Source organism: Oryzias melastigma, linkage group LG13 (genome assembly GCF_002922805.2).
Source record: "Oryzias melastigma strain HK-1 linkage group LG13, ASM292280v2, whole genome shotgun sequence".
Lineage (NCBI taxonomy): Eukaryota > Metazoa > Chordata > Actinopteri > Beloniformes > Adrianichthyidae > Oryzias > Oryzias melastigma.
The window spans coordinates 12,450,029-12,464,121 of record NC_050524.1 but is presented as its reverse complement, the minus strand read 5'-3'; the positions used below and the strand labels follow the sequence as shown (position 1 = coordinate 12,464,121).

The window sequence follows — 14,093 nt, the reverse complement described above, 5'->3', positions numbered from 1 at the left end:
ATCTGTGACAGGGGCAGAAACTTAGAAGGGATTTGGACCATTCAGATGACACCTCTTCCTGAAATAGTTGTGCACTTTGGAAGATAAAAAGTTGCATCCATCATGAATCCTGAAAGCTGACTCGTACCGGATACAGCAAGTGTGAACATTTTAGTGTATAGAAGGTGAACAGGACGAGGCTATTATTAGATACACCTTCAGACGTGTGTGCAGGGAGAGTGGAACCAGAATAGAAACGGTCCTCCAGTTGGTGTTCTTCAACACTTTACAGGCGGTAAAACCTGCAATCTCACGCAGTGCTGAAAGCTGGATGCAGACATGATTCTGTGTTTGCAAATCTCTTTTTACAGAATCTCAGTTTTTGACTTTGTTTTTTTTTTTTTTTTTTGAGGGAATCAAAGCATGTCTAAAAAGAATGAAATGAGGTCGGACCACATTTATGGAGTCATTATACAGACGAGTCAATTTATGCCAGAAACATCCATCAGAAACTTGATGATTTGTCAACATTACACACATTTTGTTCAAAAAGGTGAAAATCAACACTGACGCACAACTCTCAGAAATAATTAGCTTGTTAGAGCTGCATCTTATTCACAGGCATTATGGGAAAAAGGTTAGAATGTTGTCACAACAATTAGTAACCAGGGTGTCCTTTGAGCAGCCTGTGAGCATTTCAGAGATTTAAATAGCTGATGACACAATGTTCATTACAGGGATTTACTCTGAATAATGCAGTTCAACACAAAACTCATTTACATTTGAAGAAAGACATTCTACTCCAGATTAAAGGTGACTGATTATTCTCAGGCAGTTTTCTTCACATTGTTTCATATCTGTCTATCAGCCAAAACACAAACAACAACAGTTCACACCTTTCTGATTCTATTTTAAAACCTCGTTGAGTTTAACACTTCCAGAGCCCTCAAAATGAACCACCTCTGTTCTGAAGACACTTGTGTGCCATTTTTTTTATGTGAGGAACATAATCGAAGACCGAAGGACCGAGATGGTCACATTTCTTTACACCGAGCATGAAGAGAACCTCGCCCTTCTTCAAAGCTGAGACAGACGGATCCACACTAACCTGCAGCTGGTTTCCAGTACATGAACTAATTAATATAGTTTGTGTTTGAGTTCTGGTCACTTTAGAGGAGGGGTCACCATCCTGATGTCCACGGGCACCAGGTTATCCCCGAGGACCACACAAGGTGACCACACAAGGTGCCCACAGGTCTGTGAGCTGCGTCTAAAATTCAATTTCCTTCTGCTATAATTTTGTTTTTTAAATTACAATTACATTTATATAGATTTAAAAAAGAAAAACATCTTAAAAATATGCTCATGAGACATGAACTTTAGATAAGTTTACGTGACCTCTCCAGTTCGAAGATCCTTAATTTTGTTAAAAATGCTTCAGATTTAGTCATTAGTTCAAAATGTCTTTAAAGATGTGTTTTTTCTTTAGCATTACATTGATAAACATGGTACAACATAGTGAAAATGGGACATTTTTCCCATGAAATGTAAGTGATCATTCTAGCTTGTTGTCATTGTTGGTGAGAATTCACATAGAGAAGTATCATTATTCATTATTAGTAATGTATAACTAACTAAAGACAAACTGAGCAAATTTGTTATTTCAAAATGGTAGCCCTTCAAATAACTCGGTGCCCATGAAGTAGCCCTCAGTTTAAAAAAGGTTGGTGATTTTTGTTTAAATCTTGAATTACGGGGCGAGCTTTGTCCAAAGTTTTTGGGGATTTTTTTTTCTCTGGACATCCATTTTTGTTACTTGATTATAAACCAGCTATGAGGAGTATCTGCTCCCATTCAAGAACCCCCACCCCCATTTTGATCCTCCCATCATCACCCTATTTGGTGAGTACCAATCTGCATGGACGTCCTGTGTGCAGACGATGTTGGGTCTGTCTGTAAGTCGATGTTGTAAGACTGTTTATTTTTTTTTTTCTAACTCATGCATTCAGAAAACCATGTAATGTTTTAATCCACTTTGAATCCACTTAATAAAACAAACTCCATGAAGGGCAGCAAGCAGAAACTTCCGATTCTCTCCATCAAAAGCTTTTCCAGCATCTAATGAGAGCGTTGGGGCATCCTGATTTTCAAAAAAATATATTCTATTCACAAATAACATTATCGGTTGAGTGCCTGCCTTTAATACATTCAGTTTAATCAGAATGAATAATGTCAGAAGTAACTTCTTTCTAATCTCTTTGCAATTGCTTTACATATCATCTTAAAATCTCCATTATTTTAAATAGATGGAGGGCTTCTAAAAGGCTAAATGACATCTTCCTCTGGTTCAAGGAAGAGAATTATGTTGGTTGACTTCATGTTAATTGGTAATGTTTGGATTTCCTTCATAAATGAGACCATTTTATGGAAAACAGATGCTTTCAGTTCCTAGAATTCTTTGTAAAACTCAGTAGGAAAGCCACCAGGCCCTAGAGAGTTGTTTCTGGACGTAAGCAGAAGAGCTTCATGATGTCTAGACATTGATGTTTATGAAGTTTGAAAGTTTATCCTAACGAGAACAGTTTAAATGATGAGAGAAAGTTTGATGGGTCAGTTTGTGTTGAACTGCCATATTCTTCAAATGTGCTGTAAATTAATATTGGATCATGTGAAATACCACTGGCTAGCATAGCGGGTGCGGTCGCTCCATGGGCTCTGTGACAGGCTGGCAACCAATCCAGGGTGTATCGCCTTTGACTGGGACAGTCCCCAGTAATTCTGCTGTCCCAGCAGGAAGTTCAGGACAAAACCCCCCCATCGAGCTGCCATGTTGGATGTATTTTTCTACCCTTTGATAGAGTCACTGAAAACGTCACATGCCCAAAGCCGAGTCCCTGATTGGTTGATGCGCCATGTCAACCTTGCCGTGTCACTCCCAACACCTAAATCATGTTGCATGACCTCAGATTGTCTTTACATTAGCTTAACATTGAAACTTGACGGCCCTGCTGTGCAAAATCCGTCTTTAAATAGTCTACTTCTTCTCCACTTATATTCCAAACTAGAAGCACCTGTTTGAGGTTGTTAGCTGCATAGAGACACCTGTGCACTCCATAGAATCAGTAAAACTTCCACAACTAACATGGCCAAGACCAAAGAGCTGTCAAAAGACACCAGAGACAAAATTGTGGAACTCCTCAAGGCTGGAAAAGCTACGGCGGCTTGGTGAACAAAGATCCACTGTTGGAGAAATTATTAGAAAATGGAAGAAGCTAAACATGACTGTTAATCTTCCTCGGACTGAGGCTCCATGCAAGATCTTACTTTGAGGGGTCTCAGTGATCCTCAGAAAGGTGAGAACTCATCCCAGAACTACACGGGAGGAGCTAGTCAGTGACTTGGTTAGAGCTGGGACCACTGTTTTGTTGGTAAAACTCTAAGACTTAATGGTTTGACATCATGCATTGCACCGAGCTTTGTCCTGCTTTAACCAGCACATGTGTGAGGTTTACCAATGATCGTCTGGATGGTCCAGAGGAATCATGGGGGACGATCATGTGATCAGATGAGACCAAAACAGAACTTTTTGTGTTTGGAGGGAGAAGAATGATGAATACCTTCTCAAGAACGCCATCCCTACTGGGAAGCATGGGGGTGGTGGCATCATGCTATGGGGTTAATTTTCTGCACATGGGACAGAATGACTGCACTGTACTGTAGTACGGAGAGGAGGAGTTAATTGAGACATGAATAATTCTTTTATATCACTAGCTCATATGTAAACTTTACATTTTAGTGTTTTTTTTTAATAGCAGGTCCCCATCTGTGTCAAGAATGGCTTGAAAAGAAACTACCGTATTTTCCGGACTATAAGTCGCGGTTTTTTTCATAGATTGAATGTCCCTGCGACTTATACTCCAGTGCGACTTATATACGAATTTTTAATGAGATGAGATATGGACCGTAAGTCTAGAGTGCCCTCTTATGGTGATCTATGCAATTACTTTATTTACTTTAGTTATTCAGACGTGACACAGAGGACGAAGAATTTAAGGGATTTAGTGATATGGAGTGAGATTCCGTGCAATTAATTACAGTAAAGATACAAAGTTGATGAGTTCTTGAGGCTATAGTTAAATAAAACTGTTATGTTATACAAATGCTACACCTTTTTGTTTTTTTCATGATGCTAATATGTGTTGACACATATTCAGCCTGTTTTCTATTCACTTATGAATGTTATAACTTACCTTCCAGGATGATGTAATATTGTTTTTTTCAACCAGTTTGTAAAATAAATTACTTGAAAAAAATGCGACTTATACTCCGGTGCGACTTATAGTCCGAAAAATACGGTACTTAGGGGAAACTTTTAAAAACTTCTTGTTTCAGAGCCAAACCCAAGCAAACACTATGAATAACAGGTTAAAGTCTACTTTTTGTGTATCTACTGCAACTTTTTAATGTATATCGTTTTAAAATCTATAGGAAGTAAATACAAATGTTGCCTTTTTAACAGAAGAGGGAGACAAAATACTTCTCCATCACACATCAGCTCACACATTCTGTTCTCTGTTCTGTAGGGGAACAATTCAGCACTATGCTAATATCATCAGATATTATTAACCTCACAACCCCTGGTGATATTATTTCAGGTATTGCTCTGTTGAATGCAATTTACACTCTTTCCACAATGCTCATTACTCGCTGTTTGACTTTCAAATCATTTTACACGACACCTGCTAGATGAACCGGATAGACGTGGCTGATTCTTGGGGTTTGGCCTTGACAGCCAGACATGGAGGAATTTTCTTCCCCGGCACCTGGTCTCCGTTTAATCCCACATCATTCACACGGGGCATGCGTAAATACATTTTATCAAATGTTCCAGCGGCTGCGAGGATTTAATTAACGGCCTTTTCAATGGAAATCCTCGGGGTCTTCCAGGAAATGAGGCGATGGCGGGCTTTCATGTGTTTAAATACACTCAAGATATTTGGCTCATCCATTTTAAACTGGGCACAATCTCTTCATTGGGGAATGTATTGTGTAGCTGCTTGATTTTTTGTTATATTTCATATAAAACAACAAAATAAAAGTAGATCTATGGGAATGAATATGCAAAAAGACGAGGGGAACAAAAGTCTGGACCGTGAGCTGTCAGCGTGTCCTTTTTCTCTGAGTGCTGAGCGATGACGGCTTTGGATTTCAAATGATGGGGCTGACATGATATGAGACTTTCAACAATCTGCAATAATGACCTTCTCGGAGACCCCGCATGCTGTCAGGTTGTAAATGTGTCTCAGGTGAGAACAGATTCTTTTGGCACATGAAAAATGTGTTACCTAGCAACTCCCCCCTCCGCTCTAGTGTCCTATCAATAGTCAGCTTGGAGGTATCTCTGGAGATGCAGCCCCTCCACACACACACCACCTACAAAGAACTGGTTCAGTTCGCATCCACAGGCCTCATGACCCCGTCCTGAACAAACAACAGCCTCATTCTCTGCACCGCTGCTGACCTTATTGTCTCTTTGTGAGGGGAAAATCCAGAGTTGCATTCTGTTAAATGGCAAACAGCTCATCAGCTGTGTGCAGGACAGACCTCCACACCTCCGGCGCTGCCGTGCAGATGAGCAGCGACACCGCCGGCTTCTCCTCAGGACTGAGCGCAAGGAAAACATGGTAAATCTTCCTCACTCTCGCCACATGTTGTTCTGTTTTCAGGCGTTGGGGATAGCGGCTGCTCGTCGCACGCCACACCTGTTTCTGTCACTATTTTGACGTCTTATCATTTGTGGATTGAATAAATTATTAAACTGCACACTGCATGTCATGGTGTACATATGTTTTAAAAGTGATAAGCTGTCTTCCACTTATCGAGTAACAAGAAATACAGCAAAATAGGAATATTTGCTTTGAATTAAGATGCTTTTACTGAAACAGTACATTTTCTGTTGATTGTAAATGAGACGGGCAGGAGGTCATAAAAGAAGAAAAAACTTTTTAACAAAAAATGTCTAAAATTTGACAATGTTTGACACTTAAAGTAGATTTTAAAGTGCTCTAAGAAGGCTCCAAATGTGACTTTTCCAGAGTCTTGATGGAGATGCGTTATCAGTGATTGAGAACCCTGGAGCCGTCAATCATCATTTTCCCGGAGAAGCAACAACAGCCGTTGTGGGGGCCAAAGGAGTCCATGGCTGGTTGAAGGGCGTCCACTCCACGACTCATGGTAACAGACTCATTGACTTAGACCAGAGGTCTGCAACCTTCAACACCTAACGAGGCATTCGGCTTGATTTCTCACAGTAGGAGACACAAAGTCTAACCTCTCCCTTTAGAAAAATAAGACATTGATTTCGATTTATGTTATTGTTATTATGATAAATGCAAATTGGCATAAATAAAACATAAAAAATAGCCTTTTAGTAACTTTTGACAGAGTTTTTCAAAATAAAAGACACTTTATGTCACAAAAGATCATCAAATACAGCAAATGTTGTAGGTTGTAGTGTAATGTCAGCAGTGATTTATTTAAAAATATATAGATTTTTTTTACTTTTTGCAGTGTCTAAGTGATACATTTGTGCATCCAAATAACCAGTTTTAAACCAGAGCTACTTTAGTGACCGCTTACTGTATTTTTTAAATCATAAAGTGCTCCTAAAATTGTCTAATTTGCTCAAAAATAAATTCTGGCTGTGCTTACTGACCTCAAAATTCCTCAAAAGATGAATTATAGTTCAAGGAGTTCAACAACAATCAGTTACAGAAACTAAATCATCAATCACATTCTAAAAACTTGTCAAAGAAAAAATACTACAAAAATACTGCAAAATGACTTTGAAATGTCATTAATGTACTGCTGTAATCAAAGAAGATATTTATAAATTCTTTAAATTTTGATGTTATTCTCAACTGTTTTTAATGTCTAAATACCGGACGTTGTTTTGGGTAACAAATCAGTTGTTGTATAGTTGTAGATGTTGCTGTTTGTTGAATGTGTGCACGTAACAGGAGCAGAAAAATACATTTTTCTTCATTCTTCTGCCTTATATTTCCTCTGTATAAGATGTCTTGTATTATTTTAATGTATGTTTTCTTGTTGACATGAAAGAAATAGAAAAAATAGTTTTTTTGTGGTAAATGTTGGCCAAAAATCTGTCAAACTGTATTGTGATTCACTCACTTTTTACGTTACTTTCTAAAATTTAAAGTTTTTATTCTTCTTTAACCACAGAACCATAAGAAGTCCCATGTAGGTCTGGAGCTGCAGGTTTCAGACCCCTGTCTTAGACTGTTGACTGTTCTCTACCACCAGCTCACATTTAATCATTCCTGTCAGCTCACATCAAAGTTCAACACTAATTCCAGCATTTCTGCTGTTTTAGCTCACAGACTGGTGAGGCTGCTGGCAGCGCTGTGTGCAGTTGGACTTCTGGGAGGCGTAGTTGTCGGTGTCTGGTTTTTAGGTGAGTCAAATAAAATAAAATAAAAAAAAAAGGGCAAATCTTTAAAGAAAGGAGAAATAAGTTTACAAAAAATCAAGAATCAATCAAGAATCAAGAATCAAGAATCTTTATTGTCATTTATGCAGAGCAAAATGAAATTTCTGCCAGCAGCTCTTTGCCAAAAAATGTCCGTTTCTATACCAATACTGTCATGAAATTATATTAAAAGATTAGTTGCACCAAATCCAGTTATTTTTTTTCATCTGAAATGGGAGAAACATTGTTTTAAAGTAGTGACTTTGAGTCTCTTTACCTGTCTGACTCAGGTTTAACAGGTAAAGCAGTGAAAGTTCAAGATAGTGCTCCCTGAAATGTGTTGTGCCACTACATCTGTTTTGGGTTTTTTTCCCCCAGAAATCCATGTTAATTAAAGTGTGTTTGCAGACTAATAAGGTAATTCCAACAGGCATGCCAAAAACCTTATCAGCTGCCTGACTGCTGATTAATCAGTCTGCAGCTCTAAAGCACCAGAACGATCTTTGAGGATTTATTTTCCAACACCCGATCAAGCATAAAGCCTTTGATGCAAATTACTCAGAACTGAGCAGAACACAAAACCAATATTTTGGGGGTTTAAAAGTAGGAATTTATCAGAAGTCAATTAAAAGAAAAAAATATATGATTGATATCGAGAACACATAAAGTACAGTATATGTTTTTCTTCCATTTTTGTCTTAGAATGCTCTTCCTTTTTTATGTTAGTCATGTAGTTTTATTAAAAGCACATTTATTGTGTCTTATTTTGAAATATTTGATATTATTAAGAAGAATTTTTTATTACTAAGCATAGGCATTTACTTTTACTTTCTACTTAGTAATATCAAATATTTCAAAATAAGACACAACATTTATTGTGTCTTCTTTTTGAAATATTTTATTTCACTAAGCATAAACATTTGATTTTACTTTCAGCGTAGTAAAATTAAATATTTCAAAATAAGACACTACATTAACCACATTTTATTTTGAAATTTTGGATTTCACTAAGCAGAAATATTTTATTTCACTAAGCACATACATTTGATTAACTTCTTGCTTAGTAAAATCCAATATTTCAAAATAAGACACTATATTTACCGTATTTTATTTTGAAATTTTTGATTTTACTAAGCAGAAATATTTTATTTCACTAAGCACAAACATTTAATTTGACGTTTTGCTTAGTAAAATCCAATATTTCAAAATAAGACACTACATTTACTGTAGTCTTTTATTTTGAAATTATGTTTTTAACCAAGCAGAAGTATTTCATTTTACATTCTGCTTAGTAATATCCAATATTTTAAAATAAGACATTGCATTTATATAATTTTATTTTGAAACATTTAATTTTACTTTTTGCTTTGTAAAATCCAATATTTCAAAATAAGACACTACATTTACTGTTTTTTTTATTTTTGATTTTACTAAGCAGAAATATTTGATTTTACTTTCCAAAAGAAATATCCCAAAAAAATTAAAATAAGACACTACATTTACTGTATTTTATTTTGAATTATTTGATTTAACTTAGCAGAAAGTGTAATTTTGTTTGCTTTGTTCATTTGTGATCATCTTAACAGCTATGTTGTCTTTAAAATTTTTGGAAAAAAAAAAAAAAAAACATGATTTCAGACTTTTTTCCTATCTAGTCAAGTTCCTGATGAGGCCGTCCTCTTCCCAAACACCAGTAGGACTCGGGGACACAAAGGAAACAACTTTCTGCAACGTAACCGAGGAAGTTTCTGTCACTGACCCGAGGAAAGGTCTGTATTTTTTTTATCCATGTCTTCCTAAATAAAGATAACAGCTCGACATACTGCCAGGATTGTTATCACACAGGATCACGAGTCATCTCTGAAGAGGTGCAGCAGCTGCCTCTTGTCATGTTTCTGCTCACAGGAGAGATTTCCATTGACTGACATGAAGACATCTCACACTTTTAGCATCGACTTTATTAGCATCAATAGTTGTGTTTTTCCAAATCGTTGCGTGCTCATCGAGCGTGCTTGTTCATTAGTGTTGACTGAGAGTCTGCGTCTGGAGGGATTTTCAATCAATCAGCCTCAGTGTTTTATAGAATCAGCCCAGAGAACTCCCTCCTGGAGATCCAGATGGAGAAGCTGCCTACCTGGCTGCCAGTCTGCTATGATAGGTGGAACTCCTCCCTGGGAACGCTGGTCTGCAAACAGCTGGGTTATCTGAGGTGTGTCCCCACATTCACAGAATTCATTTAAGCCCTTGACGCCTGAATGTATGGAAACCCTTTGTGCTACTTACGTAGTACTTACTGAGTTTATGAGGTACTTAGGTGGCAAGTTAATATGTTTCTTTTGATGGTTGGTATTTATGTGCTATTTTTGTGGCTCCTTATCATGTGTTTCATCGTACTTATCATATCATAGCAAAAAGTACCTTTTGAGTAGTAAGTTTATATGTGTTTCACAGTCCTTACCATGCGTAGAAAGACAGTAGGTACTTAGAAAGTACATTATGAGTACCTTGAAATCATGTGGTAAGTTTATGTGTCTTTCATGGTACTTACTAAATGCAAAGTGAAAGTAAGTACACAGAAAATACCTTTTGAGAACATTAAATTCTCATGGTAAGTTTATGGGTCTTTCATGGTACTTACTACATGTAAGCAGAGACTAGGTACACAGAAATTATCTTATGAGTACCTTAAATTCCTGTTGTAAGTTGTGTGTTTCATGGTACTACTTATCATGCTTAAGATGACAGAAAGTACACATATAGTACCTTTTTAGAGCCTTGCACTCTCGTGGTAAGTGTATGTGTTTCATACATGTAAAGAGAAAATACATACACAGAAAATAGCTTTTGAGTACTTTAAATTCATGTGGTACGTTTGTGTGTGTCATGGTACTTGCTATGTGTAAGGAGACAGAAAATACCTTTTGAGTACCTTTATTTCATGTAGTAAGTTGTGTGTTTCATGGTATTTAGCATGCTTAAGAAGATAGAAGGTACACAAAAAGTACTTTATGAGAACCTCAAAATCACGTGGGAAGTTTATGTGTCTTTCATGGTACTTATTATATGTAAAAAGAAAGTAGGTACACAGAAAGAACCTTGTGAGTTCTTTAAATTCATGTGATGAGTTTATGTGTTTCATGGTACTCACAAAAAATAAGTAGGTATACACAAAATACCTTTTGAGTGCATTCAATTCATGTGGAAAGTTTATGTGTTTTATGGTACTTACAATATGCAAGAAGACAGTGCATACACAGAAATTATGTTTTGAGTACCTTGATTTCACATAGTAAGTTTTGTGTTTCATGGTACTTTCCATGCTAAGAAAGAAGGTACACAAAAAGTGTCTTATATAATTCTTGAATTCATGTGGTAAATGTATGTGTTTCACTGTCCTTACTGTGGTTCTGAAGAGAGTAAGTACACAGCTCATAATGCATACCTTGAATTTATGTGGTAACCTTATGCAATGCTCATGGTACTTACTATTTATATGTAAGAGGAGAATAGGTACACGGAAAATACCTTTTGAGTATCTTAATTTCTTCTGGTAAGTTTGTGTGTTTCATGGTAATTATAATATGTAAGAAGACAGTATATACACAGTAAATACCCTATGAGTACCTTGAATTCATGTAATGAGTTGTGTGTTTCATGGTACTTATAGTGCGTACAAAGGCTTTGGTTACTCAAAAAGGACTATTTGAGTATGACTGTAAAATAATATCCGCCCTATTTTCACTGTATCACGTGATGCATAAATTAAATGCCTGGTATGTTCATATGAATATTAGAGATAAAAAATCGCATTGTGCTTTCCAGTAGAGGCTATATTAAGGTAATTTTAGAGCTGGAGTGGTTTGATGCATATTTGCATCAAAAGGCGTCAAGGGATTAAACTCTGTTTTTAATTGTTCATCTGTGCCTCATTAACAATCATCTTTCTCTCCTAAAATATTTGTTTTCACTCTCTTCTAGACTCACCAAGCATAAAGGAGTCAATCTGACAGATATCGGGCCAAACCACACGGACGGCTTCATACAAATTACTGCCGACCACAGAAGCAGTCTGGAGAGTCTGTGGCAGTTCAGGTGAGTACGTCACATGAAAGTACATGAAAGTAGTTCTGTTATAGACCGTGTTTTCATTCAGGAGGAGCTGCAGCACAGGGAAGGTGATCGCTTTGCAGTGTTTCGGTGAGAAAACAAAAGCTTTTTTGTGACCTTCAGAGCATCACTGACGGAGTGATTCTGAGCAGCTCCTTTTTTTCTTCACATGATGAATGGGTCTCTGTGTAGAGTGTGGGACGAGAGCAAAGCTGCCCAGGATAATAGGGGGAGCTGAGGCGGCGCTGGGCAGGTGGCCCTGGCAGGTCAGTCTGTACTACAGCAGCCGTCACACCTGCGGAGGCTCCATCATCACCCGTCAGTGGATAGTCACAGCTGCCCACTGTGTGCACAAGTAAGACTGCCGACCTCTCCAGCCGTATAGGTCAGAGATACAGGGCTACAATCGGTCATTAACAGCTGCGCAACGCTGGAAGCGTTCCCTCTTATCGCTGTCCGCCTTCTGCTTTCGTTGTGCAAATGTCAGCTACAGGCTACCTCAGGTGTCCAGCTGGGTGGTCTACACGGGCATCGTGACCCGCAGCTCGGCGAAAATGCTTCAACACTCAGGACACGCGGTGGAGAAGATCATCTACAACAAGAACTACAACCACAGGAGCCATGACAGCGACATAGCGCTGATAAAGCTGCGGACGCCGCTCAACTTCTCAGGTTCACCTGACAGGAAAACAGTTGTTTTTTTCACTTAAATTAATCCCTGTCAGATCGGTTTATTGTTTTTAATCCTGACTAGATACGATTAGGCCTGTCTGCCTGCCTCAGTATAAGTACGATCTGCCAGGTGGAACGCAGTGCTGGATTTCTGGATGGGGATACACACAGCCGGATGGCGGTGAGACACTGCAGCTCTCAATTCCAATATGATAACAGGAGTGTGACAAATGCATCCCCCTTTAATGTCTCCCTCTCTTCTCAGTTCAGTCACCTGACACCCTGAAAGAGGCGCCAGTTCCTTTAATAAGCACTAAGAAGTGCAACAGCTCCTGCATGTACAATGGAGAGATCACGCCGCGGATGCTTTGTGCGGGATACACTGAAGGAAAGGTGGATGCCTGTCAGGTCAGGCGGCTGTTTGTGTGTTTGCGTCCTGTCTCGACTCATCATGGTTTCACTGGAGGGTTTCTGTGTTTGCCTCCTCAGGGAGACAGCGGGGGTCCTCTGGTTTGCCAGGATGATGGCGTGTGGAGGCTGGTCGGGGTCGTCAGCTGGGGGACGGGCTGTGCCGAGCCAAACCATCCGGGGGTTTACACCAAGGTGGCTGAATTCTTGGGCTGGATTTATGAGATGATCGAGGTAGAGGCTTTTTTTAACCTGATAATGGGAATCATTTTTATTTGTACCGTATTTTTTGGAGTATAAGGGTGTATTCAGACTGGACACATTTGGTCCGCTTAAAGTGAACCAGAGTTTGTTTCCACCAATAATCCAGAACGAAGTTTCAGTCTGAATACATGCAAGTGAACCCTGGTCCAGGACCAGGACTCATCTTTTGAGGTGGTCCCAGTTTGTTTCTAATTGGGCTGAACTTCCGTTCACTCTGAGATTCCTCAATCTGAATACGATCTGCCCCAAAAGCAAAACAACTGAACCAAAACAGTTGAATGAGCTGAATGTAACTCCCTGTTACTACCTGCTTGTCTAGCGCTGGTCTGGTGTGAACATTACCGGCTGGATTCACGTTCATGAAACCACACAGAGCGTGTTCTTGAACGCATCCCACATGGCCAGTGTGAACGCATCATTTTACCTGACTTTGCAGAATTGTTCCAAATCAACACAGAGGATAAAGAATTCAATGGATTTAGTGATTTGAAGTGATATAAAGAGTTCAGCTGAGTTGTTAGCATGCTCATTTTCTTATGATTATCATAGAATAAAATAGAATATTTTTTACTACATTTCTATTTCAAAAGCGGATTAATAACTGTAAAACCATTGATTGGCGCACAGTAAAATGATCAAAACTAGCTCTCCCTTGATGATTATAGCTGAACAATCATACTTTTCCTCCAAAAGCTTTTTCCAAGCCAGTTTATTTCTGTAAGTATTTTATCAATGAAATAATGACCTAAAAATGATAACTCTACATCACTTTGTTAATCTGTAATTACAGTCCTCGTGCTCGGCCATTATCATTCCTTTTATATCAGCAGCACAAAGGAGGAAAAAACTGCTCAATGAAGCGTAATGAAAGTTTACACTGATTGCTAATGATCACTCTCTCTCAACAGAATTACTGAGAAAGGATCAAGACACGAGAGCAAAGGAAGGCCACCCATATTTTATCCGAAAAATATATACTTATATATCATATTTTTATGCTTTAAATGTCAGTAATATATTGTATAATAAGACAGCATAGGAAAAAATAATATTTTTTGTTATATTTTAAATGTATTGATTAAATTAAAGCCTTTTGAACACAGCCTTGTCTGATTTTTTTTCATTGCAGTTACACTTCCTACCACTAGGTGGCAACCATGTTCAGAAAAGGCGA

General features: G+C 38.2%; 1 protein-coding gene across 2 annotated transcripts; it reads left to right on the top strand.

Moving 5' to 3' along the window:
- The first annotated feature begins 4,883 nt into the window (after window positions 1-4,883).
- tmprss5 (transmembrane serine protease 5) lies at window positions 4,884-14,009 on the top strand. Of its 2 annotated transcripts, XM_024277146.2 has the most exons (13): window positions 4,884-5,663; window positions 6,075-6,213; window positions 7,373-7,453; window positions 9,124-9,237; window positions 9,542-9,677; window positions 11,447-11,560; window positions 11,622-11,665; window positions 11,768-11,930; window positions 12,063-12,247; window positions 12,330-12,428; window positions 12,513-12,655; window positions 12,737-12,889; window positions 13,828-14,009. In XM_024277146.2, the coding sequence occupies exons 1-13, from the start codon at window positions 5,661-5,663 to the stop codon at window positions 13,834-13,836; spliced, it is 1,383 nt and encodes a 460-aa protein (XP_024132914.1). In that variant the 5' UTR covers window positions 4,884-5,660; the 3' UTR covers window positions 13,837-14,009. The 2 variants fall into 2 exon arrangements, with proteins under 2 accessions (XP_024132914.1, XP_024132915.1); XM_024277147.2 differs by lacking the exons at window positions 4,884-5,663; window positions 6,075-6,213; window positions 7,373-7,453 and having other exon boundaries at window positions 8,926-9,237; window positions 9,552-9,677; window positions 13,828-14,001.
- Window positions 14,010-14,093: the final 84 nt, after the last annotated feature.